The 26,375-nt window shown below is 36.6% G+C and overlaps 1 protein-coding gene across 2 annotated transcripts in view; it reads right to left on the bottom strand.

Annotated features, from left to right (window-relative positions):
• Window positions 1-23,971, bottom strand: part of LOC131028954 (auxin response factor 1) — an 82,699-nt gene extending 58,728 nt beyond the window's left edge. The window contains exons 1-10 of one of the 2 annotated variants that reach the window (XM_057959337.2): window positions 23,322-23,971; window positions 22,148-22,356; window positions 21,534-21,590; window positions 21,262-21,291; window positions 20,881-21,042; window positions 20,468-20,552; window positions 20,191-20,281; window positions 19,911-20,075; window positions 8,576-8,695; window positions 8,393-8,468 (exon numbers count right to left, since the gene is read on the bottom strand). In XM_057959337.2, the coding sequence (XP_057815320.2) occupies window positions 8,393-8,468; window positions 8,576-8,695; window positions 19,911-20,075; window positions 20,191-20,281; window positions 20,468-20,552; window positions 20,881-21,042; window positions 21,262-21,291; window positions 21,534-21,590; window positions 22,148-22,356; window positions 23,322-23,514 (1,188 nt within the window). In that variant the 5' untranslated portion in view covers window positions 23,515-23,971. The remainder of the gene's footprint in view (window positions 1-8,392; window positions 8,469-8,575; window positions 8,696-19,910; window positions 20,076-20,190; window positions 20,282-20,467; window positions 20,553-20,880; window positions 21,043-21,261; window positions 21,292-21,533; window positions 21,591-22,147; window positions 22,357-23,321) is intronic. The other variant, XM_057959338.2, reaches the window with a different exon arrangement.
• Window positions 23,972-26,375: the final 2,404 nt, after the last annotated feature.

Below are 26,375 nucleotides of genomic sequence, written 5' to 3' on the forward strand. Positions count from 1 at the left end.
AGTGCCACTTCAAGTCAATGATGGGAGTGTGAAGTCACTCTCAGATGTGTAGCATATCCCAGCTGTGGCAAGGAATTCAATTTATGTTTCTGCAATGAATCTCTAGTGTGCATATCACATTTGACAATAAGGGTTGTGTTGACGTGTATTTTGTACACTATCAAACACAGAATAAAATACCCAAGGGTACCTTATCCTCTCTTGAATAAAGCCTCTGATTGCTGAAGATATCGCGGAAAAGGATCAATCAGGATGACTCCAAGGTTCTTGTATGTAGGGTCTCTACGTGTGGATAAGCTCTTTGTGGTACGATGTGATTTGCTGGAATCACAAGGGGACTTACATTTGATGATTGAACGTCTGATCTGCTTTGAATATTGCTGGAACACAGGCTCTTGCTAGCTTTGATTTGAAAAAAAGAAAAAGATGAGGGCGAGGAAAGGATCTAATCCTAATACTAAGAATGTAAGAGCAATGAATGATCTTTGATGGAATTCTAACTAAGTCTTGTTTTGACATCACAGGACCCTCTCCACAAGGTTAGTGCGATCTTCGAAGGAAAGCTTTATGATGTTCAAATCATCACTGCAGGCATAGACACCATCAGGTTGATGCATATCAATGAAGAAGCAACAATTGAAGTTAAGCTTAAGCTGAATGATACCAGTTGACTACGCAAGGCAAATTTGCAATCAACAAACTGCTAGTAGTATGGATATACGAATTCCACCATCAATCAAGCATATTTTTTCCACTCATCTAATAACATGAAATCAAATATGAGAAGTATAAAGACCACGCAAATTGTCGAATCGACCCATAAATTTCACCATTTCTTCAATGAAGTTACAAGTCTCTTACAACAACATCTTGGCAACAATCTTTGCCTTCTCTCTCTACTCTACTTTAATTGCTATTCTAATCACCTTCTAACTACTCTCTATCTGTCTTCTAACTGCTTCCAACTATTTCTAACTCCCCTCTAACTGCCTTTACAAATGAAATGCCAGGGCTTATATAGTGCCCTCAATATAATTCGATGGCTTAGATCAATTCGAGATCAATGGCCAAGATTCAACAATGAAAACCCTAATTAGGGTTTGTTACAACCATTACATAACGTTTAATGCTTGACCAATGATAAAATTGTATTGCTTGGACACGTCCTCTCTAGAAAATTCCACCAATGGATAGCTGGGGTAGTGTTGACGTGTATTTTATACACAATCATACACAGAATAAAATACCAATAGGTATCTTATCCTCTCTTGAGAAAATAGTCTCTAACTGCTGAAGATTCGCGTGAAGGATCAGTTAGGATGACTCCAAGGTTCCTTTTGGTAGGGTCTCTACATGTGGATAAGCTCTTCGTGGTACGATGTGATTTGCTGGAATCACAAGGGGACTTACATTGAACGTCTGATCTGCTTTGATTATTGCTGGAACACGGATTCTGACTAACTTAGATTTGAAGAAATGGAAAAAGGATAAGGGCAAAGAGAGGATCTAATCCTAATACTAAGAATGTAGGAGCAATGATTTGATTTTTTTGATGAAACTCCAACTAGGTCTTGTTTTGACATCAATGGAACATCTACACAAGGCTAGTGCGATCTTCTAGGGAAGCTTTATGATGTTCAAATCATCACCGCAGGCATAGATACCATCCAAGTTGATGCATATCAATGAAGAGGCGACAAATTGAAATTGAGCTTAAGCTGAACGATTCCAGTCGACTACACAAGGCAAGTTTGCAATCAACAAACTGCTAGTAGTATGGATGTACGAATTCCACCATCAATCAATCACATTCCCTCCATTCATTTAATCATCTACCATCTAAGATTGAAGACTCAACAAGAAACCATGCAAATTGCAAGAAAACGACATATTTCACCATTACTTCAATGAAAATGGAGTTTGTTTACAATCAATGGCAACAATTTCTTGCCTTGTCCTCCTATTCTACTCTCTATCTACTAACTACTTTCAACTATATCTATATTATCTCTCTAACCATCTAAAATTAACCTTTACAAAATGAAATGTCTGGGCTTATATAGTGCCCACAATACAATTTGATGGCTTAGATCAATTCAAGATCAATGGCCAAGATTCAACAATGAAAACCCTAATTAGGGTTTGTTACAACCATTACATAACATTTAATGCTTGACCAATGATAAAATTGTATTGCTTGGACACATGTCCTCTCTAGAAAAATCGACCAATGGATAGCCGGGGTAGGTACATCGGAGTTTGTGCCACCTTCCATGAGTTAAGTACATTGAATCTGGACATGCTGAGGTGGACCACACTGACTGGAGGAGTGATGACTAGGATGCCACCTCATCTGACACCTGTAGCTTGCTAGATATTCAATTTGATGTCGTTGAGAGGCTATCTTTAATTAACTCTTGTCCTAACTCCTTTTGTCCTTGATGTGCAAGACGATGATGTACCTTGCCTTGGAACGCTGGATTGAAAGAGGTCGCCCATGTCCTGGCGAAGACCGTCCTTGCGAAGACCGTCCTTGATCCAGCTTGATTTTCCTTGATGAGATCTCCATTTGATGCCTCAGGAGAGAGCTAACTCTAGAATGCAAATGAGAAAAATTTGCCTAGGCAAAATTGACATATAGATAGTCTTCAACGTGATCTTTTCTTCAAAATATCAATTTCGCCACCTTTTGAGTTGTCCTTGACGTGATCTTCAATGCCTTTGACAATTCGCACCAATAGAAACTTCAAGATTCGCACCACCTTGCTTGGGATGAAATTCGCTCCTTTGAATACAACTTCGCACTTCTCAAATCGCATGTGAATGAAGAATGATAATGTGAAAATGAAGATTTCACCACCCTCCCTTTATAGCGCTCACACCACAATTACCATATAGGCCGACTTGGAGATAAAACCACTTTTTAAAATGATTTTTAAATTAAAATGACAAGGCCGACCTCCCTTTGTAGCGCTTCAAATTCGATTTTTATTAATTAATTAATTAATTATTAATGCCTTACGTTTTTTAATTTGCAAATTTCGATTTTAATAAAGGCAAAAATAATTAATAAAAGATCAACGCCATATTAAATGCTAATTAAATTAGATTTTCAATTTTATCGAACTTAGCATTTAAGGAAATTTGAATTGTTTATTTGGCGCCAAAACTATGAAAACAAAGGGGACGTACCTCATCGCTCTGGTCCCTTGGAGAGGGACAGGAGCGATCCATGATTTTGTCTTGGTTTTTGCATTTTCTACGTCCAACTCCTTCATCTCCACATTGAAAATCGATCATCTTGATGGTCCTTCGAATTTGACTGCCTTGTGTGCGTTCATGGGTCCCTTTTTGGATGTCCATCGCCCTGGTCCTTGTCCAAAGGATAGGAGCGATCTTCATTTTTCCACGTTCAATATGCGTCTTTGTTCCTTAATCTTTCATTGTTGGCGAATAACATCCTTTGTTCGTGTCTTCCACGTTCGTTCCATTTGTTCGCATGAGGTTTTTGGGCGTATTAAAGGGATCATCGCCCTTGTCCCTTGGAGAGGGACAGGAGCGATCCATGTTTTCTCCTTGACCTTGTCAACTTTAAACCTTGATCTTCGTTGTGATGTCCTTCAAACGTCGTCCTTCACCTTACCTAACCTCGCCTAGCTTTGATCTTGAAGGAATATGCGTGCTTTTGATAGTATCGCCTTGGTCCTTGTCCAAAGGACAGGAGCGATGTGAACTTCTTACCTTGATTAGCAATGTTTGGACGTTCAAAACTCTTGCATGTGGTCTTCAAACGATGCCCTGAACCTTGTTCAACCTTATGAAATCTTGTCCTTACGTAAATCGTGCACAAAATGACCAATGCATCTAACATCGCCCTGGTCCCTTCCTGAGGGACAGGAGCGATCTAGGTCTTAGGGTGCGAATTTCTTCATTATAACGTCCCTTGAGTACTTGTGCTTGCTAAAGACGCCTTGAAATGTCCCTCGCCACCTTGTCTTGACTTGGATCGACCTTGAACTTTGGAGGAACGACCTTGAACTTGCATAGGAAGTATCATCACCATTGTATCGCCCTGGTCCCTTGGAGAGGGACAGGAGCGATCCTCCCTTTATGGCCTTTATTTTCACTTTGCCAGGTTCCAAGTTTATATTCAACGGACTCGTCATGCTCCACTCCATTCGTTCATGTCTTGACATCATCTGTAACTTTGCAAGAAAATCATTTATATCAAAAATCGCTCTGGTCCCTTCCTGAGGGACAGGAGCGAACTAGGCATTTAGGACCTTGTGGACGCCAAAAAAAAATCTTCAATTTATATTCAACGCGTTCATCTCATGTTCTTCCTTGCTTTTGAACGTACACTTGTCTTGATTTTAGCTCGGATCTTGCCTAATGAAGGAAATCGCTCTGGTCCCTGGGAGAGGGACGAGAGCTACAAGGTACCTCGCCCTGGTCCCTTGGAGAGGGACAGGAGCGATTTTAGGCATTCTAGGTCATTCTCCTTCATTTTTGCATCTCAAATTATATTCATTTGGCAAAGCATCCTCCTTTGGACCCTTTCAAATTGTTAAGTCATCGAAATCTCGCAAGGACAAGGCGAAATTGAATTTGTAGCTCCGGTCCTTCACTGAGGGACAGGAGCGATTTTTCTCCTGGAGACATTTCTGTGCTCATGAAAATCTTCAATTTATATTCAATGGAAAGATCTCACCTCTCTCTATCATTTCCAATTCATAATTCATCCGGACTCTGCAGGAGTAGTGAGATATTTGAAAATGAGCTCCCGTCCTTCATTGAGGGACAGGAGCGATTTAGCTCCTACAGGCCAAAATAACATGATTTTACACATTTTAACACTTCACAAGGCGAAAACAAATCATTAGAGATGCCTAGGATCAAAAATCAAAAATGTCAAAATTTGGTCAAAAATATTCAATTGGACAAAAATTCACATTTCATCTTCAACACTTAGACAAATTAAAGCTCTGCATCAACATTCCAATTGAAAATTAGACTATTTTGGCGAATTCATTGCATTCAAAATTTGCATCCTAGAAAAGGAAGCTCAAAAGGCTTTCAAAAAAGACTGGATTCAAACCAAAACCCTAAAAAGCAAAGCGAAAACGAGCAAAAAACATGGGTCCCCATTTGCAATGGGGCGATGTGTGAAAACGTCACAACAGGTAGGTACATCGGAGTTTGTGCCACCTTCCATGAGTTAGGTACATTGAATCTGGAAATGCTGAGGTGGACCACACTGACTGGAGAAGTGATGACTAGGATGCCACCTCGTCTGAAACTTGTAACTTGGTAGATATTCAACTTGATGTTGTTGAGAAGCTAGCTTTAATTAATTCATCTGGAACTATCTGCTTCTTCAACGAACCCTTGTTCTAACTTCTTGTGTCCTTGATGTGCACGATGATTGATGTACCTCGCCTTGGAATACTGGATTGGAGAAGTCGCCCTTGATGACGTTAGTCCAAAGAAGGTCGTCCTTGTCTATGCTAGGTTGGAGGAGGTCGCCCTTGTCCTTGCTTGATCGTCCTTGGAGGAAACCGTCCTTGATCTGGCTTGATTTTACAACTCCGGGATCTCCATTTGATGCCTACACAGAATATTAAAATTAGTAACATATCTTGAAATCTAAAAATTAAACTTTAAAAGGAAGATTCAAGATTTTAATTAGGAAACTTCATGATAAATCTTGAGTTATCATTTCCTAATTAACCATGTAATACTTAGATTTTTCCAAAAAATGTCTAAAAAATCAAACCTTGAATAAGGGTGTCAAGATGATTTTGCCATACCTCCTCTTGAGAATTAACTCTAAGAAATGATGTAAAAATAGATGAATTTTGCTAGGCAAAGTGTAGATCAAAGCTCTCCCTTGGATAAAATGCACCTCCTTTAGCTTGGAAAAGAACTCCACCTTCCTCTTCAAAAATCTGGAAATTCGCCTTCAAATACCTTCAAAACATCTGGAATTTATCCTCCAATCTAGCAAGAAATACGCCTCTCCAATAGCCTTCAAGATGAATTTCGCCTTCCTTAGTCTCCACACTTGGTAGAAATTCGCTCCACACAAGCTAGATTTCGCACCTCCTTCCTTGCTTCTCCAAATCGCACTTGAAACAATGAGTGAATGATTTGAATAATGAAAAACACACCCCAAATATATAGAGCGCTCACCATTTCACCTCCCCATAGGCCGACTTGATGAAAATAGGCCAAAAAATAAATAAAACTAAAAAGGAAGAGGCCGACTTAATTAAGCAATAAAAAATGATACCTCAAGCGCTCTTCTTTTAAATTTTGAATTAATAATAATTAATTTCGAAATGCCTCAATTAATTAAAAAAAAAATGATTTTCCAAGGCTCAAAATTAATTATTAAATGCTATGCGCTTTTCATTAAATGCCAATTTAATTAGAATTTTTAAAAATATTTCGAAGTTTTTTGGCGAACTTGGCATCTAGTGCGATTTGCTAAAATAAGGCAAAAAATAATGAATTTTGATAACTTCGCTCTGGTCCCTTGGAGAGGGATAGGAGCGCCTTTTCACTTTTGTCCTCAATCCTTCATTTTTTAATTGCCAATTCACGTTATGGGGCTAGCAATGATCCCTTTCGTCCCTTCAGTGCATGTTCAACTCATTTTTTGCAAGGCAAAATTGATGTTCTAGAGATTTTCGCCCTGGTCCTTCAGTGAGGGACAGGAGCGATTTTGCAAATCCAAGCTTATCTGTCCTTTGTTAGCCTTCCAAATTATATTCAATGGATAAATGATGTTTTCCTTGGTCTCTTCAAATCATAAAATTGTCTTGATCCTGCAAGAACAGTGCAAATTTGAAATTCAAGCTCCGGTCCTTCAGTGAGGGACAGGAGCGAATTTTGTCTTCTAGGCCAAAATGCTTCACTTTTCACCATGAAATGTCTTGGCTAAGGAAGATATCATCTTGTTACACGCCATGAATAAAAGTTCAAGTCTAAGAAAGGTCTAAAAATGTGTATATAAAGAAAATCGCTCTGGTCCCTTGGAGAGGGACAGGAGCGCTTTTACCTTTGTAGACAAAAACTCCATCATTTCATTGTCAAGTCTGAATGCTCTATCATGCTCATTTCGTCCTTCACCATGCCTTTGATGTTCCAATTTGACCAAACAAGGCCAGGAATGACTCAAATAAGCCTTTTCGCCCTGGACCCTTGGTGAGGGACAGGAGCGCTTTGCCTTGGTCCCTTGGAGAGGGACAGGAGCGAAATTCGCTCTAGATCCTTAGTGAAGGAGAGGAGCAAAAATTGACTTTTCGAACTCTCTATCAGGATAATTTTTATGGACTATAACATTTAAGTATAAGTCTTAAACTTTAAGTTATATTCCATATATACTTTCAGGATGTTTGAGAGTGGTTTCAGACCTCCATGAGTTATATTGCAAAATCTAGTTTTTTTGAGGTTTTTCAGTTTCCAGACTTAGTCAAATTTCAGGATTAGGACATTCCAGACTTAGCCAAATTTCAGGATCAGGACTTTCAGACTTAGCCAAATTTCAGGATCAGGACTTTCAGACGTAGCCAAATTTTCAGGATCAGCACTTCACTCCAGCAGGACCTGCTATCCTATTGATCTCCCCGACAGCACTCATAATGCAAAGGCTAACTAACAAAACCCTAAAAGACCAAAAAACAAACCCTAAAAAGCAAAAAAAGAAAGGGTCCCCATTTGCAATGGGGCAATGTGTGAAAACGTCACAACAGGTTGTAGATTGGTACTCTTTTTAAGTTTGAAGCATCTACTTTGTGTTATTCAACCAGCATAATTGAACCTATTCAATCATGTGAGTTGTGACACCATAAATTGGGTCACATGGATGCAAGGTTTGAAAACGTTGATGAATAAAGATACAGTGATTGGTCTTTTGGATAATCCTGTGGATTTTTAGTTTTGAGAACATTGTATATTTCGGTAAACAAAACTAAATAGTGTTAAAAGTTTTTTCTAGTAGTAGTAGAGAAAGTAAGATTTTGGAAGTGATTCACAATGATGTGTTTGGACTTGTGGATGTTTGTTCTATTGGTAAATCTCAGTACTTTGTCTCTTTTATTGATGATTAGTACTCTATACAAAGTTCAAACATCAATTTATTTTCTTTTGCACAAATTTTAGGTTTTATATATATTTAATGAATTTAAGGCTCTTGTATAAAACAAACAAATAAGAAAGTAAAAGTTTTGATACCAGGAGAGTATTGCTCTAAGGAATTTGAAGAATTCTACAAACACACTAAAATTGTAAAACAGAGAACTATATGTTATTTATATTTCTGATTTTTAAATTACATCACATTAAATAAATTAATGGTTGGGACTACATACATCAAATTCTGAAGTACCTGAATGGATCTCCATTTTGAGCCAGGCCATCTGATGCGATCAATGATGCCTACTCCAGTGATTGTGCCAGTGTACCTATATAAGATTTGTTTTCCTTGAGTTAAATAACTACAATTTTGCTGCAGCATCCTGCATATAAAAAAAATATTTAGGGTATAAATCACTAGAAAATTTTGTTTGACCTTCTTTCAGCTGTATCTTCACCTTCAAATCTCAATTTGAACCTCATTCCAGCAGACACTGGTTGGTTGATACTTTTAACATACTTCCTATAAGGGATCACAAACTCTGCAGGGATAGTCCTGGAAATAAGCAGAAAAGAACAAAGTGATGAAATGGGAAAATTCTAGCACTCCTAAAACTTAAATGGAATAAGCACATGTACACTAATATCTTTATTTCCCTGATCAATCAAATAATACTTAATCTAACAAATTCATTACACCGATTATAATGCAAAACTACTATGCAAACTCGGAAGGAAAGTTATGTGCAGCACAAATTTTAAACAATTTATAAACTGCATAACACAAGAGAAGAATGAACCCAATAAGATAGTAGCATACTACATTAAGCTTTGATTAAAATTTTGCTAGGCTGTTAATCTACAAAACCAGTGTTACAAGTGAAAGAAATGCTTATTACAGTTTAATTAAAAAAATTTAGATTATTTAAAATTTTGTTAGGTTATTTGAAAAATATTGAATGAATTATGAAACTAATAGCATCTACACTAGGAATGAATGACATGGCCTAGATACCAATGTTAACACTTTTGTTATTGGTGACATCGCTGCTCTCTTTGGTGGCACATTTCTCCTATGGTGTCTTCTTGACTTTATTTAATTTGGCACCTATATCTTCCAGTTAGGAACCTCGACATTGCATGCCAGTAACTCTGTGCTCTTAGCTTTAGGGACAGACTTCTTCTGCACTATAAAGTTTTGCATAGGGACTCTTCTCTTTTCCATCACCTTAATTACAGCATCTACCACCTTTGGCCTCAAGATCTGCCCTTTGCTTACATTTATCTGCATTAAGGAAGGAACACTATACTCAACAGCAGCACTAGCATGATTTCTAGCACCAACCTGCCTGTTTCTCGACTAATAACCACTCTGCATTTGCATGACAGCAGCCTCAGTGACCACTTTGATATCATCATTGGACAGCCTAGCCCTTTCATACCTCTACTGCATAAGTTCCTTGAGGTATGCTAAATCATGGGTTGATATCTCATACTGATTTACAAGCATTAGCATGATCATACTGAAGAATTTCAACATCAGTGAAATGAACTCCAGACTCTGATTGGCCATTTAAATTATCGTACTGGCATGTTAAACTGATCTACCTCATGGTCTTCACAGTACTCTAGAACACCATCATTATTTGGAACTTCTTCTCATAATGGCAATAGCAACAGCTCTTTTAACAGGTCATGATGCAAGTAGCGAGATTCACACCACAGTCAGCCCTCTTGCATATTCACTCGATCCTTTCTCAGTGGATTAGGAGTCTCTTTGTCTTGGGACCTTTGATTTCCTTGCCAAGGAACAATTTGTCTATCATTTGACCAGGCTTCTTAGACAGTCAGTATTGTATAGTATATCATGCAGACATTGGCCTTCGTTATAGTGTGTTGGAGCATTGTTGGGAAGGAATCCTTTTTCATTTTCTGCCACCCTATATGACATGTACTTCATAGCACCCATAAGCTTCTCTAGCTTATCATCGGTTGTAAGAGGCTTAGTTGGAGCACCTTTATCAGGTCGGGAGATCTTGATGTCAACTCCCTTGATATGTTTTCTTGATGCCCTGATGTTATTTTCAATATTCACTGCCACAACATAAACTTCCCTCAAAGTTTGTGGGTTCTTGTCTCAAAGGCAATAGCCGAGCTAAACATCAAATTTGCCAAAATAAAGCACTAACCACATGAACTCATTAGGTCTCAATTTGGTGGTACCCTCCTCATGATCATTGATGAACCTGCTATTGATAAAATCCTGAATTTTGACTTCTAGAAATGAAACTGTGGCCAAAATACAGCTGCTGGAGTGGATTATTCCATCTTGTGTATTAAGGGTCAAACAACAGATTTGCAACCTGAAATCCGTATAACAGGTGGATGGTACATGAGGAATCCATCATGGATTTCTACACTGCTGTCCCCTTTTTTGCGTTGCCTATTGATTGATAGTTCATTTTGCTTCCTCTGCCATCTATAGTGAGTTGATTTCGTAGCATTATGTTGATTCATCTTGGATCAAGGAGGTAAAGCCTAAGCAAGTTAGAGTATACAAAATCCATGCTAAATTAAAAAAATTGTGAAAGAAAAGCCCCTAATCAAAAGAACTAAGAGAGAGGAGCTAATTAAGAACAAAACTCTAGTTGGCATCACAAGAATGGCCATTACAATCCTTGTTAATACCATAAGTACGTTTAGTTTAAGAATGGACATTAACATCCTTGTTAATCACCATAAAATGGGCAAAGTACATTTAGTTTAAGGGAGAATGAAATCAAATGACAAACTTAGTAGGGAACAAGCAAATGAATATCATCAAGTCATTAAAATATCACTCAGTTCCTAGTTTGGAGTGTGTTGTGACGTTTTCACACATCGCCCCATTGCAAATGGGGACCCCAACTTTTTTCTTTCTGGGGTTAGCCCTTTTGGTTTTGTTGTTAGTCGTTTTTGTGTCTTAGCCTTTGCATTGAAGGGATTGTGTCAGGTGGATCTCCTCAAGAGGTCAGGTCAATTGAGTGATTAGGGGTTATTTAGATCATTCCTAGGGTGTTTTTAGTGTACTATCTGATCGCACTTCAAGTTGCTAAATCAAACCTTGGTTGAATGCATAATGTCCTCCTAGGTTCCATCCCTTACATCAAAGACAGAGCGAATTCGAATTAAGAAGTCTAGAATGTCATCCTGATCCTCAAATGTCCTAAAATTTGGCACTGTCTGGAATGTCATCCTAATCCTGAAATTTGACTGTCTGGAAAATTGAAGAATCCTCCAAAAACTAGATTTTGCATTATAACTCTTGGAGGTCCGAAACCACTCTCAAACATCCTGACAATATATATGGAATATAACTTAAAGTATAAGAAAGAAGAAAGATATAAGGAAATGTCAAATGTTATATTACATATATGAATCCTGACGGAGAGACTAACATGTCAAATTTCGCTCCTGGCCCTTCCAAAGGGTCCAAAGCGAATTTCAATTTCGCTCTTGACCCTTCCAAAGGTTCCAGAGCGAATTTCCTAATATCTCCCTTCCTGGTCTTAATTTGCCTCACAAACCTTGTCCTTATGGTGTAGTGAAGAGAGAATTGATGTGTGAAACAAAGTGAAGTGATAAAAAGTAAGGAATTTGAACATAATTGCAAATTTCGCTCTGGACCCTCCCTTCCTGGTCTTAATTTGCCTCACAAACCTTGTCCTTATGGTGTAGTGAAGAGAGAATTGATGTGTGAAACAAAGTGAAGTGATAAAAAGTAAGGAATTTGAACATAATTGCAAATTTCGCTCCTGACCCTCTCAAAGGGTCCAGAGCGAAATTTTTTCAAGCTCCTGACCCTTCCAAAGGGTCCCGAGCAAACTTCTCAAAAACATGGATTTTCCTCACAATTTTAAAGCAAATTGCCCTCAAGGTATTTTCCTAAGATGGTTTGAAGCTAAACAAGCAAGCTAGGAGAAAGCTTTCTCAAGGACAAGACCTATCTTGCAAATTTCGCTCCTAACCCTTCCAAAGGGTCCAGAGCGAAATCTTTCAAGCTCCCGACCCTTCCAAAGGGTCCAAAGTGAAAACATTTCAAGCTCCCAACCCTTCCAAAGGGTCCAGAGCGAAATCCTTGGGATAGCCTAAATCCTTGCCAAAGCGTTGAATTGGACACCACTTTGAGAACAAGTTGGCTTGAATATGATAGGATAAAGGAGAATGAGCAAGTCCAAGACAAATTGGATGTGAATTGAGCTTAGAAATGTAAATTTCGCTCCTGACCCTTCCAAAGGGTCCAGAGCGAAATTCCTAGAAGAACTCCCCAATTTCTCCTAATGCAAAATTCCTAGAAGAACTCCCCAATTTCTCCTAATGCACTAAAAGAACCTTATTTTAAGCTAAATTGATGGCAAGTTGACTTGATGGTGGTAGAAGGAGGTTTGACAAGTTAAATACAAGGCAAAGAAAGGAGAAAAGAAGTGTGAATTGAGCCTAAGGAAGAATTTCACTCTTGACCCTTCCAAAGGGTCCAGAGCGAAATTTCTTAAAAACACTATTTTCCTCCTTGTTCAAACCAAGAAACTTATCCCTATGGCGTAGTTGAGGGATGATTGATGCATATTTGCCTTACAAGGTGGATTGGTGCAAAGGAAATGATGGAATTAAAGCTAAATGGCAAATTTCGCTCCTGACCCTTCCAAAGGGTCCAGAGCAAAAAAAATTCTCGCTCCTGACCCTTCCGAAGGGTCCAAAGCGAAATTCCAAAAAACTCCTTTTGCTCCCAATTTTGTATCAAGCCTAGTGTTGATTGAGGAGGATTGAACTTAGAGGCATCCTTAGGCATGCATTTGAGTAAGTGGTGGTCACAAAATGTGAAGAATTTGTCCTAAAATGCAAATTTCGCTCCCTTCCAAAGAGTCTAGAGCGAAATTTCCTTGAACCTCTATTTCCTCCTTGTTCAAGCCAAGATCTTGATTTCTAAGGCATGGTTGGGAGAGAATTGATATGTACTTGCCTTTAAAAAGTGATTTGAGACAAAGAAATTGTGAAAATTGAGCTAAAATGCTAATTTCGCTCCTAACCCTTCCAAAGGGTCCAAAGCGAAATTCCTAGGATGTCTAATGTTTTGACTAGGTCTTTGAGCAGAACCCATTCTTAAACAATTTTGGAGGCAAATGATTTGATCTTGGTCTAATTGAGCAACTTTGTCCAATTTCCTTCCAAAGGGTCCAAAGCGAATTTCACTATAGGGCCTGTCCCTGGAAAGGATCTTGAGCGAATTTCATTCTAATGCCCTCTTGTTGATGATTTAAGGTGAGAAATATCATGTTAGAATGAATATATCATGTATACTTAATCATCCTTTGTTTGTTTTGCAGATTAATAAAATCAAGATGGAAGAGGATCAGGCCAGGACAAGGAAGACCTATTCAAGTCCATCATCATCAAGGACACCTCAAAAGCATGGAGGAGGACTCAAGGTGCTTCTAAAATGTTGGAAGACTTCAAGTGTTCAAACAGTAAAACTAACCATCCTCAAAGATCTTCATCCTACCACATCGAGAAACCACAAGATATCGGACGAAGGATCTTATAACACTTCAAGACAAAGAGAGCTACTAAAGAAGGTGACTTGACCATGACTTCCAATCACCATAATGCAAAATCAAGAAGGAGGCTTCATCAAACACATTGGAGTAAAGGGGGTACATCATCCATCAAGTACACCAAGGACAGAAGAAGACTAACCAAGGCACAAACGCCAAACAAGGTGGCATCCTAGTCACTATTCCTCCAGTCAGATAGGTCCACCTCGCATGTCCAGATTCAATGTACCTGACTCACCAGTGATGGCACAAACTTCGAGGCACCTAGACCTGTTTCCTATTGGTTCTCAAATATTGAATGTAATTTTCTCATTGGCTAAAGGAGTTTGTTATAGAAAACCCTAATTAGGGTTTTCATCTTGTAATCCTAGCCATTGATCGTAAATCAATCAGAACCAGCAAATTGTAAAAAGCTCCCTATATAAAGCTTTGGCTCTTCATTTGTAAAGGTTAATAGTTGGTTAATAGAGGTTAGAATGGCTAAGAGTTAGTAGCTAGAATAGTGAATAGAATATCAATTAGAGTAGATTAGGAAGAGAAGGCAAGAAATTGTTGCTTTGATTGTAAATGAACTCCATTTTCATTGAAGTTATGGTGAAATGTGTCGTTACTTTGCAATACGCATGGTCTCTTGTTGAATCTTCATTTTAGATGGTGGTTAATCAGATTGAATGAAGGAAGTTATTGAATGCACTCGCGTGGAATCCGCCTAGTCCAAACCACTAGCCTCTTGTTGATTGTAAGTGCGCTCTGCGTGGTCAACCAGCATAGAATGAGCTTAACTTCAAGTCATTACGCGTCTATTGTTCATGCATTAACGTGAATGGTGTTCAGTGTCTGATAGTGTACAATTTGAACATATTCGAAGCATTCCTTAGAAGATCGCATTAAGTTGGTGTTGGATTGTTCAACCTGATGGTGAGACCCAGCCCAGTAGGACTCCACCTAGTCGTTAATCCATCTTCTTGCATTCTAGGTCTTAGATTAGATTCTCCATACCCTACACCTTTTGACATTTCTTTATCTTCCAGCCAGTAGATAGGATTCACGTTCCAGCAGATCAGACGCTCGGGCATTCGAATGTAAGTCCCCTTGTGATTCCAGCATAATCACATCACACCATAAGAGCTTATCCACACGTAGAGACACTATACATAAAAACTTTGGAGTCTTCTCGAATGATCCTTAGGCGAAATCTTCAGCATTCAGGGAAACTTTGTTCAAGAGAGGCTAAGATACCTTGGTATTTTATTATGTGTACATGAAAAACACATCAACAGAGTAAAAACCATACATTACTCAGCATAAAATACCATAGTAGCACCAAACAAGGACTCTCTTGGTATTAAACTTTATACAAATTCTATGCTAACCTGTTATCTCATTAAGTGTGCAGAGATAAAGACTTAAGATGCCACAAAGAGTACATATCCTTGAAATATATGAGGAAAGACAAAGTATTAACAACCTACAATAAATGTTAAGTTAATAAAGCTAAAGAAGTACCTCCAACATAAAATCTTATGCCTTTGAGACTAGGGCAATAGATGAGAAAGAATGTCCATATATGTAATTACTCATCTACCTCAAACTACTTAACACAATGATCTAACTATAATACTAGATAGATTTAGCTTTTAAGATTATGGAAGTATTATTTTATGTTGTTGGACTCATAAGTCTGTTGACCTTGTAATAACTGCAAAAACAAGAATTATCAAAAAAAATGATAATCAATAGAACCTAAGTTAATAAGAAATCTTTGCAAAAATACATTTCAATATCTCACAACTCAATTAAATCTAGTAATAAAAGTCAACCAAAGTAGATGAACAAACTAGATGAATTAGTCAAATTAAGGGAGGTATGTCAAGATCACATATAAAGGGAAAACGTAAATGTAAAGGTACTTTTTTTCAGGTCACAACTAAGTGAACCACCGAATTGGCATATAAGAACCCCTTTCTAGAAGCCCAAAAGGGGATTATATTTCATTTACCATATATATTGTTCATATTGAGTGTAAATATTCTACCTCTTCTAGATTTGAACATTTACTTTCATTGTGATATGACTAAATAAGAGCAAGACTCAACTAAATATAGTACGAAGGATTGAGGAAGATGTGTCCCATGTCACAAATAGATAAAAACTTGAGGGGGTAAAGATACCCTTTGTAGTGTTGAACCAAAGGTATTGATTTGACAATTAAATGCCAACTAGGCTATACCTTCACAACTTCAAGAGAAAGGCAATAGTATTGAAAGGAAGCCAGACTAGTTCCACAATAATCCATGTGAGAAACAATGCAGGTAAGAACAAATCTATACAAATTTCAACGAAGTAACATCTAAGAGAATACATAATATACCCTATGAAAACCCTTATGAGAAAAAAACCAGCAACAAAAGCACATTGAATGTATTTTTCTCACTAAGAGGGTTAGAATACAATGTAGAGTTTAGTGATTCCAATGGAGATCTTCACTTCAATTCTTGAGTCAATATAGCATCATAACCCTAAAATCAAATTACCATACAATCTCCTTCCTAGGCCCTTAATTTACAAACCAAAGAAATCCAAGAAATAAACAATAGATTCCAAAATCAGAGCCAAGTCTTGGTCTTTTTGGACCCATGTTCCCCTCCAAAATTATTTTTTCCTAATATAGAAAGAACTCCCCCATGAAGACATGTGACCCCTACAACCAAGGGGGTCAACTGTAACTCTCAAGTACTCTGTGTAAGAGGATTAATTATACTTATACAACCCTTACACAGGGCTATATTTAGTTAGTAAAAGATGCTCTTCCTCATACACTTAGTAACCCCATCTTCAATGAACTCTTACAAGTGTCATAAGACAAATGAAAAGAGGCATTAATGTGCCAAGCAAGGAATCTTGAGATTCACTCCATGCATCGCACTCCATTTCATGCACGCCCAACATTTCAACACAATAAGATAATTAAATAATTACAACATGCTTAGGACTTGCAAAGTGTATAACACCTTGTTTTAATGAGCATTAAATAAAATATTGCAACTCATAAATCTATATTTAAATGAAAGTAAAAAGGATATGAAAAGGCTCGAATTAGAATGAAATAAATTATTGAATACATCTTTCAAAATAAAAGAGGGTTTTATCAATATTTCCATCAACGTTTACAAATATTGAGGAAGTTAAACAACTCCATCGTCTAGTGAGAATGCTAGAAGAAAGACCAGCAATAGTGAGAAATGAGGAAAAGGGGGAAATCTCAATTGAGTCCATAAAACTCGGGGTGTTCTAAGCTACATCTATGGGAGAAACTTAGCTATTAGGGAAAAAAAAAAGTGGAAAGAATTATTATTATTACTACTATAATACTTTCTTGGAATTATATCTTTGCATTCATTGTTGATGTTTACATTTTTGTGGTTAAGTGTTGCATTTCTTATCGGTACACATTGTATTGTATTTAGAATTGATGTAGTTTTCTAGAGTCATTTTCTTGAAATCATCTATGCTATACATTTTGGAGGTATTATTATTGATTTGGATTTCATAAAGTCATCAAGGCAAGTGGCCAAAGTGAAGTCTTTGTAGAATTCATATCTATGAACACCTTGCTCCACATGACCTAATAAAGTAGGTACTTGACATTGTTTTTATATAAATCTTTAAACCACACAAGAAATTAACTATGTTAAGTCCTCTGTAGTATCCCTTGTCTAATCTGACCCTATTTTGCTTATTTGAACTCCAAGGAATATTGTCAAACACTTGTCTTACAAAGTCTGTACTTGCTAAGCCAATGATAGATATTGTTTTGTTTTGTGTTTGGTTTTGAATGTTTGATGCAAATTGATAATAAACCAACTATGCTTTGCATAAAGGAAATTTTGAAACTAGAATGCAATTAGAGAGCTGGAAAAGATTGTTATTTCATATAGCAATATATATACAAACTCATTTATGCCAAAACATACCCGGAAAGACAAGCTGTTCACTTTTATAGAAATCTGGTATTGCACATTTATCAATGAATGTGACAGCTGAAAGTGATTGATCTACTTTATTCACTGATTTCTCCACCCTATATTCAATGCTAAACACCTTGTATATGCTAGGCATCCACCTTTGATGAAAGAAGATCTCCAAAGTTAGGCGATCTGATCTTTGGTTCACACGTCCTCCCGATCACAGCCACACGTGCCAAATGCTACAGCAGTATGGCCTATCTAGGATGGTATGGCCAAATAGTATTTGGCTGTGTATTGTTCTTAAATGCTGCAATAAGAAATCTGAAATGTATTCTGTGAATCAGCTCTTCAAAACCCTCAAACATATGCCTTCAATCTGCTCAAATAAGCTTGTAATCTGTCATTAATGGCTGCCAATGGTGAATACCTAGGAGTTAACCATTATGTCCACTGCGCATCCAATTGCCGTACTAAAAATAGTAAGGGTCGCTCTCTATCAACCACTGATTTACTATAATCCCTCATTATCTGATCAAACTAGTTGTGCAAGGGATCGACACTGCAAACATACTCTGTCCAGGTACCCTGCCATAAATAGAAACCATGACTTTCCTGAAATGATGACTTACTATAAATAGTAAGTGTACCAAATTGAGTCCAACGAAGGCCAAACTTGTACCCGTACTGAGTTCCGAGAGAAGTAACACACTGATCTCTGCCAATTGGGAACCCCCTAAACATCTGACTTAGCCTACGAGGGCCAATGATAAGCTAACCAATCATAAAACGAGAGCGGCTAAAAAGGGGACAATAGATCCTCACACCCCCACAAGGCATTGGATATTATAAAGTTATTAAATCTAACAAGGCATTGTTACTCTTGAACCCTTCAACCCACAAGGCATTGTTATTCATGAAGTCTTGGTGTCCTATTAGGTAATGAGATGTGAAGCCCTTGAAATTTGATGGATTTATCTATTAATCCCTTGAACTATACAAGGAAGTTTTACTCAGACCCCACAAGGCATTGCTCTTTGTGAATTCCTTGGACTTCACTAAGCAGTATCAAGAGAAGTTTTTGGAATTTCAAGGCATTAAAATACTGAAGTCCTAGAACTTCACCACATGACACTACTTACAATTTGCATCTCAAAGGCTTTAGTGAATTCCTTAGGTCCTCCAATGCATCGATTGAGTGAATTCCTCAAGTCTCTCAAGGCATTTTCATTGTTGTAGAATTGACTTTAGATAGTTAGTTTTGAGGTAGGCATTAGACCAAAGTAGGTTGAAGTGCCAAATTGATGATGGCTTAAGACTAATAGAAAAGGAGGAGCATCTATCATCGGTTCCAATATGGTGATGGACCAATAGATTCCCTCCATAGGTGACGTATTAAGATTTAGTTTACTAGTGTGTATAAATTGTGTGTAGCTATTATAGATTCCAAGTGAGATAATTATGTAACATTTTTCTTTACATCACTTTTATCAGCCTTCACATGTAAAACCAAATCAAGGCTAAATACACTTTGTAACAAAGTTAATCAACAATTTATAAGCATGAGCAAGAAAGATTAGTTTGAGTACCCTATTTCCTTTGTTGTGAAAGCAGTTCAGTAGACCAGACAAATGTGGTCATCTTGTTGAAATTTAGTAAAAAAAGCTACGTTACCAAATCAGGTACAGTTATGGGGATTTGGATTGCTGCATATGGCAAAAACAATTGGACCTCACTATATAAACACTGGAATTAAGTTCGGACAACCACATAACATGCATAGAATAAACAAAACAAACACAAAATCATGTTGACCTGTCAAACTTGACGACCAAAACCTTCAAAAATATCAATAGGTCAAAATTGTCAAAAGCCCTGCAGAATCACTTGCATTCAAATACAGGATAAAAAATCAGGAACCTGGTTGAATCCACAGGGTTTTGTACACATCCAATTTAAGTACATTTTGATTCCAAATCCAGGGGTTTTTAGGAACAATTCGGTAAGAGAGATAAAATGAGTACATGTAAAAGAGTTTTGGTAAGAAAACCAACAAATTTTCAAGGCAAAAATACTTCATATTTTTTTACAGAGTTTAACTTGGCACATTATCAAAGCTTAGACTAACAGTCAATTGTACTATGCAGCTTTTGTTCTAAATAGTTTCAAACCCTCCACTATGGATATGGAGTAAAGGGCAATACACAGGAAATACCTTGGATTGTAGAAAATATGAAATATGCTATTTGTGGCAACTGCATGAGCAGCAGCAGCAAGCACACCCTGATGAATTGTCTGATTAGAAACCATTGATGCTGAAATGATCCTTCGCAGCTGAACAGCTCTTCGAATTCCTAGCTGTAATTCTCCATTATTACCACTGGCCATGATATTGTAAGGATAGAGTTAAATTCTAAGACAAAAAAAAAACATCTTATGAAGCCACAAATATGATAAGTAACAAAAGGTGCTTAAGTGGAGCAAGAAACTGATACCACAAAAATAGTACGGCATCTCCAGATACAAGTCTTTTTTGACCAACAAAGACACTCCACCCAGTTGTGAGCAAATGTCTGCGTGGCTGACCTGAATGTATCTCACATGTCAAATAAAATGCTTAATTCTGACATTCACATGGCTATTGAATATCTTGAACATTAATGATTAAAACATAAATATACAATGATAAGCTTAAAATCTCCTAAGCCTTAGGATTTTTCAGAGAAAACTGCATTACCATGCTGTGTCCTAATAGAACACTTGTTTATTTACCTCTGTATATGTGACGAAATTTCCATTCAACTCCGTGCAAATCTTTAGCCACAATCTCTTGCGAAGGACGTTCCAGATTGTAGTTCTGCATTATAGTGCTTTTCAAACTTTTAAAATGTGATCATTTTGATGGTATCAGTTACTGAAAATTGCTTAAACATAAAGTATAAACTTTAATAAAATATTAAAAACAATATAATAATTTATAGTTATCCTATATCATATTCTGGATCAAAATGTTTAGGGACTTAGTTTCCAAAAAGGTAAATTGTCTAAGAAAATTATGATAATATTGCATGTTCTCGTAGCCTTTAAACATATTTACTGAAATGCCAAATCTGCCATGTAATCACTAAAACCGGACCACTTTTTATTATAGTGTTCCAATTGCAATCTGATTAATTAAAACATACCAGGGGTGGAAAGCAGTCCTCTGCAGCCCTTCGTGGAACTGAAAACCCACCATGTATGCTTGTGTCAGAAGCAGTCAATGTTTTACAGAACATATGGGGTGTCCAAATGGCAGGTGCAGACACTAAATCATCTCCTTCCTCCTCCATGCACTTCTCAGTTGGCTGACACAATACATTGGCCCAATTGTCGACATTTTCAAATGGATGTTTTAGTCATGACCAGAAAAAATAAGAAAAAGTAAGAATCTACTCTTAATAAGAAAGATAAAAGAAAGACAATAATGGAATCTTAGATATGGGTTTGTATATTGACAAGCATGTTACAATAGCCAAACTAATTAAATTTACATCAAAGTTTAAAACAGTCTAGTGTTTTCTTACAAAGAGACAACAAAAAGTATCAGGAACTGCCTGAAAAAAACATGAATAGCTATGTTAGAATATATTCCCTAGGATGCCTTCCATAGCATTCAAAATTTCTCCACAAAGCAGCAGCATAGCATTTCTTTCCAAGTTTTATGTCTGACATAACGTATGATCAGGTGCAGAGAATTTTGTAACTTTGCCTTTCCACCAAAGACATGACAACAGGCTTCTATATAACTAAGATGTTGAAAAAGTATGTACTCTTGAAGAAGAAAGAATAAGGATACCTCGCATTGAGGAACTAACGTAATCTGTGCATAGACCTCATCTGTCTCCTGATCAGCCTGCATAAATACGTTTAAGAGAAGTTATTCATGGACCAAAATTATGCATCACCTTATCATAAGGTGGACTTCAATTTGAGTTATTCGTGCTGAATTTATATGATAAACTCAAGTTAAAATCTCTAGGCATACAATGTTTTTCATCCAAGAACTCAATCAGTTATTAAGTATAACAGGCATCATTGTTAGACCTGGACACTTCCCCCTCATCATAGCTCATCTGGAGATGTAAGGCTACTACTAGAAACCAGATGAGGATGAATCTGCAAGAGAGGATATGTCTTCAAGAGAGATGACGATAGCTACATATTACAGCTTTGGGAGCAAGAATGGTACACATCAAAAACAACAAATAGAATTCATCTCCTGTTACTCTCCATACTTTGATAAAACAAACACAAGCTTTCTGGCTGAGCCCAAATGACCTTTTCGTTCCCTTTCAACTGTGATTGTATATTTAAAACCAGAAAAATGCAGATTTGGAGGCCACATTATACTGTTCTGGATGACAATTCATGCTCAAAATGCTCAAAAGCTAAAAGAACAAGAACACTCACATGAAGATTCACGTTCAGCACACTGCAGAAAATTTGAGGTGGAAGGTCATATGAAGGCATTTGGTGGTCTGCGTCCCAATTCATCAATGCAGCTACCTGTTCGATGTGTCCCTGAGGAAAATAAACCACCAGGCTGCCCTTCCGAGGCAAGGAAATGAGAGGACCAGCGCAGGCATGCCATAGCTCCGAGCACACTGAGCTCCCATCAACTAATTGAGAGGTAAACCAACAATTACACAAATAATACCACAATCAATTTCAATGTCAAATAAAAGGCAATGGTTGATCACTCCTCGAACTCAATGAATAGAGTAAATATTTAAGTCATTTGGTGCAAATGTGATCAACAAACAAATAACATGCATTTCTACACAACCCTGTATGTGATCGCATACGCCATTCTCTGTCAACTTCTAACAATGAGCTACATTTCATAATTGGGGAATGTATGTAACATTTGCATTCAGAAAGGCAGAAAGAATGTCTATGGATAACTAAACTAGTTCTATGTATTTCAAAAGTACAGCGAGTTGAAATAGCTATGGACGGGGACAAAGCAATCCCCGACAACTTAAAATGAAGTATCTTGAAAAAGCCAGGTGGTTAATGCGACACAAAGGATTAGAGGTAAGCGAGACTTGAAAAGAGAGCGCTCAGAAATCTGCCTTCAGTCTGTGTGATATGACGTCCTTAGGACAAGCCCATCTGCCAAGACTTTTAGTTCTTGCCAAAATTTATCAGATGTGCAGAGTTACCCTTTCTTGGGAACCCCAACTCGGGGGAAGTTTGATAATTACTAACGGTTGTAGTAGATACCCTACCCTTTCAGTCTGAAGCTGAAGAAGTTTTGGTTTTTGACGCCGGAGCTAATTATGCTATTTAAAATCAACTGATTCCAAAGAAACAGAGTCCAAATGTTAGATTTTCTAGGTCTCATATATCCTTGTTGTTAGATTGATGTAATTATCAGTTTCCATGCCCAAATAATAGAAGATGCATTTCTAAAAATTAAAAACTAATTACCAAATAGATTGTTTTTTAAAAATTGACTTAAAATTTGCATTATTGAATCAACACAAAACCAACTGCATTTATTTGAAAAATCAAGAAAAAAATGTAAATACGCCATGGCCCATTTCAATGCCAAGCACGGAGGAAGAGATGACCTGCGCACCTGTTCCAGGGATATTATCGGGTAACCAAGTTGAATTGTGCCGAACATTGAGCAATTTATGTTTATCCATTGTTTCCACAGAAAATTCATGTGGGTTGTTCAAATCAACCTCCATACATGTCAATCCAGCAAATATTCCTGCCCAATACAACCCATCAGCGAAGCATACAGTTACTGAATGAGAATGCAGCATTCCATTCCATCACAACAGCAACAGCCCAGAACAGGTTGCATTGCAATCGTCCTTTATAACACTTGTTTTATCATCAAGTTTGTCCAAGACATGTTCGACACAATGTCTGAACGACAATAAATGCCAGACAATGTTCCTACTGTAAATTCATGTGCCCGAAAATAATGTAGTTTGGTACACATATTGCTTTATCACAACATTTGCCACTACAATCACCGAATCAACCCACCTCCCACATTATTTTGCATTGTAATTTACACCATGTACACTGGTGTTCTATTTTGGACATATATACCCTTAAACGTAACTAAAAATATTTTTATACAGCAGACAGACATTCCCTTGCGTTTATTCAATTCTTCCTGCCAACTCAATATACCATGTTCTTCTGTCTTAATCCGTTGTGTATGTCAACACAGATGTGTTTTTTTTGCTCACAAGCTATCATGTACCCTCTTTAGATAATCAATCTCTGCTTAATTTTTATGCCCACTTGTGTACATCTACACTCAGAATTATCATTATTTGTACTTGTGTTTGTTTTAAAAGCAATAATTTATTTATTAATTAATAATTAATAATCAATACTTGTGTTAGTGTCCATGTTCATCTTAGATTTTCTATGTAAAAGTAGACACATCAACCAATATATTAACCTTGGGCAATGTACATTTGGTTCTTATTGTGCTGTTTTGTTTTGTTTTTTGGCCTTTCACTTTTTATTAATTTTTTAATGCTTGGAACAAGTTTGACTTCTTTAAATGAGGACCTCTTATCCATCAATCTTTTGGTTAATGGCCTAAAAAATAATTCATAGCGTGTTGTAAAATAACTAATGGTGAAAAGTATATATATTATTAGATTGTCATTAATATATTCAATAGTGTGTCCTTAAACTTCAAAAAATTAAGAAATTAAGATGAGTGAAGTTCAGCAATATTATATATTATTAGATTGTCATTAATATATTCAATAGTGTGTCCTTAAACGTCAAAAAATTAAGAAATTAAGATGAGTGAAGTTCAACAATATTTGAATTATTAAATCGTTCTAATTAGGTGCATGATCACCTCCACACACTTGTACAAATAATTTAAGATTTGGTTTGATTAAGATCACTTTTGTAGTCGTGAATATTTGAATTATTAAATCGTTCTAATTAGGTGCATGATCATTTGTACACACTTGTACAAATAATTTAAAATTTGGTTTCATTAAGATCACCTTTGTAGTCGTGAATTGATCTCTTATAGGACAAAGTAGAATTTTCAAGTCAACGACAAAAAAAATGATTTAACATCAAAGCATTGACAAATGGATTCTTGAGACCTAAGCAAAGATTTTCACATCAAGCATAGAGTTAACTACCCATATATCTAATTTACTTAATTTCTACATTTTTTTCATGTAATGTTTATAATTTTTCATGATTAGTCTCAACTCCTTTGTTTAAGTTAATTGACACGTCAGTGATTGTATTTACTTGAATTAACCTAGACAAAATTAATTAGGGTGAGATAAAACATTTACTCTAATAGACCGAGCCTTTAAGTTAGAATTAATGATGTTTTCAATTTGATACAAGTGAGATTTCCATTTGTAGAAGAGAGAAGTGCATACTTCATACATTTATCTTTATGTTTCATGCCACTTTTCTAAGAAGTCATAAATGTATAATTCTAGTATTTATTTTGGATATATTGGCACATTCATTGATCCTAAACTTGAATGAATCCTAAACTTGAACTCTCCACACTAGCATGCTATGTTATTCAATTCAAAACATCCCTACACTAGTTCCCAAGTCTTTTACCTTCTGATAATAGACCACACTTGTGGTCCCATCTCTTGGATGAGATTGTGTGTGCACTCTAGTCCCCTAGTTTCAAATTTTCAAAATTCAAGCTTTCAAGGCCAACAATCTTAGTATATGACCATTAACACACACTAAAAGTTATGAATTTTGTTTCTAAGGTTGTGTATTTAATGACATCACCCTATGTCGCTTTTTAAGATATATGAGGAGAGAGAAGATATAACCATAATATAAATCAGACATGCCAATTAGAACCAACTCACAAGTCGATCTCAATTTACATTAGGTGCAATAATCAACATACATCACTGTCAGCTTTTCTATATTTTAATTTTGTCAAATCAACCTAGGATTCTAACTATCATTGAGGAAGGTGAACAATATTTCCTTTGTATGTAGTAGTCTCTTAATAGTGCTCATTGACACCATACTTTCTCAAACATGCGTGAACAAAATGTTAAACAATTATGGTAGGTACCAAAGCTTAATTATATAATAGACATAATTATGCTAGTAAAAATTGTTAAGGATCAAATCATCGACACAAGCCTATTCCAACATCTAAAAACTCATACTTCATTCATCACAAGCTTTTGATAACTAATCCAATACCAATTCCAATTTTTTTTGTTGCAACTACCTAAAGCATTCAAATTCAGTAGCACACTAAATTGCTACATGAGCCCTTATATGTCTCAAACATTTAGCATATTTTTTTTAGATTATTAACTTCCTAGTTTGTAGTAATTAGCATCAACTTAATTTATTTACTAGGGTCTAATTTTCAATATTATCTTACCATTTTAATAGAGCCTCTAAACTAAATTATGGGTGTGTTTATTTCCTTAATTTTGGTGAACCTATAACTTCCATGCCTATCATTTTGAGTATTTTTTTTAGTTTTACAATGATTCCTCAAATTATCCTTGCCCTTTTTATCTAATATATCTATGTGCATTTACTACTTTATCCAAGTTTTGGCTCTTGAGCAATTGATTTTCATTTTGTGTTATCCCTCTTTGTGTGTTTTTCATGTTAGATCATT

The sequence above is a fragment of the Cryptomeria japonica genome, chromosome 7, assembly GCF_030272615.1.
Source record: "Cryptomeria japonica chromosome 7, Sugi_1.0, whole genome shotgun sequence".
Lineage (NCBI taxonomy): Eukaryota > Viridiplantae > Streptophyta > Pinopsida > Cupressales > Cupressaceae > Cryptomeria > Cryptomeria japonica.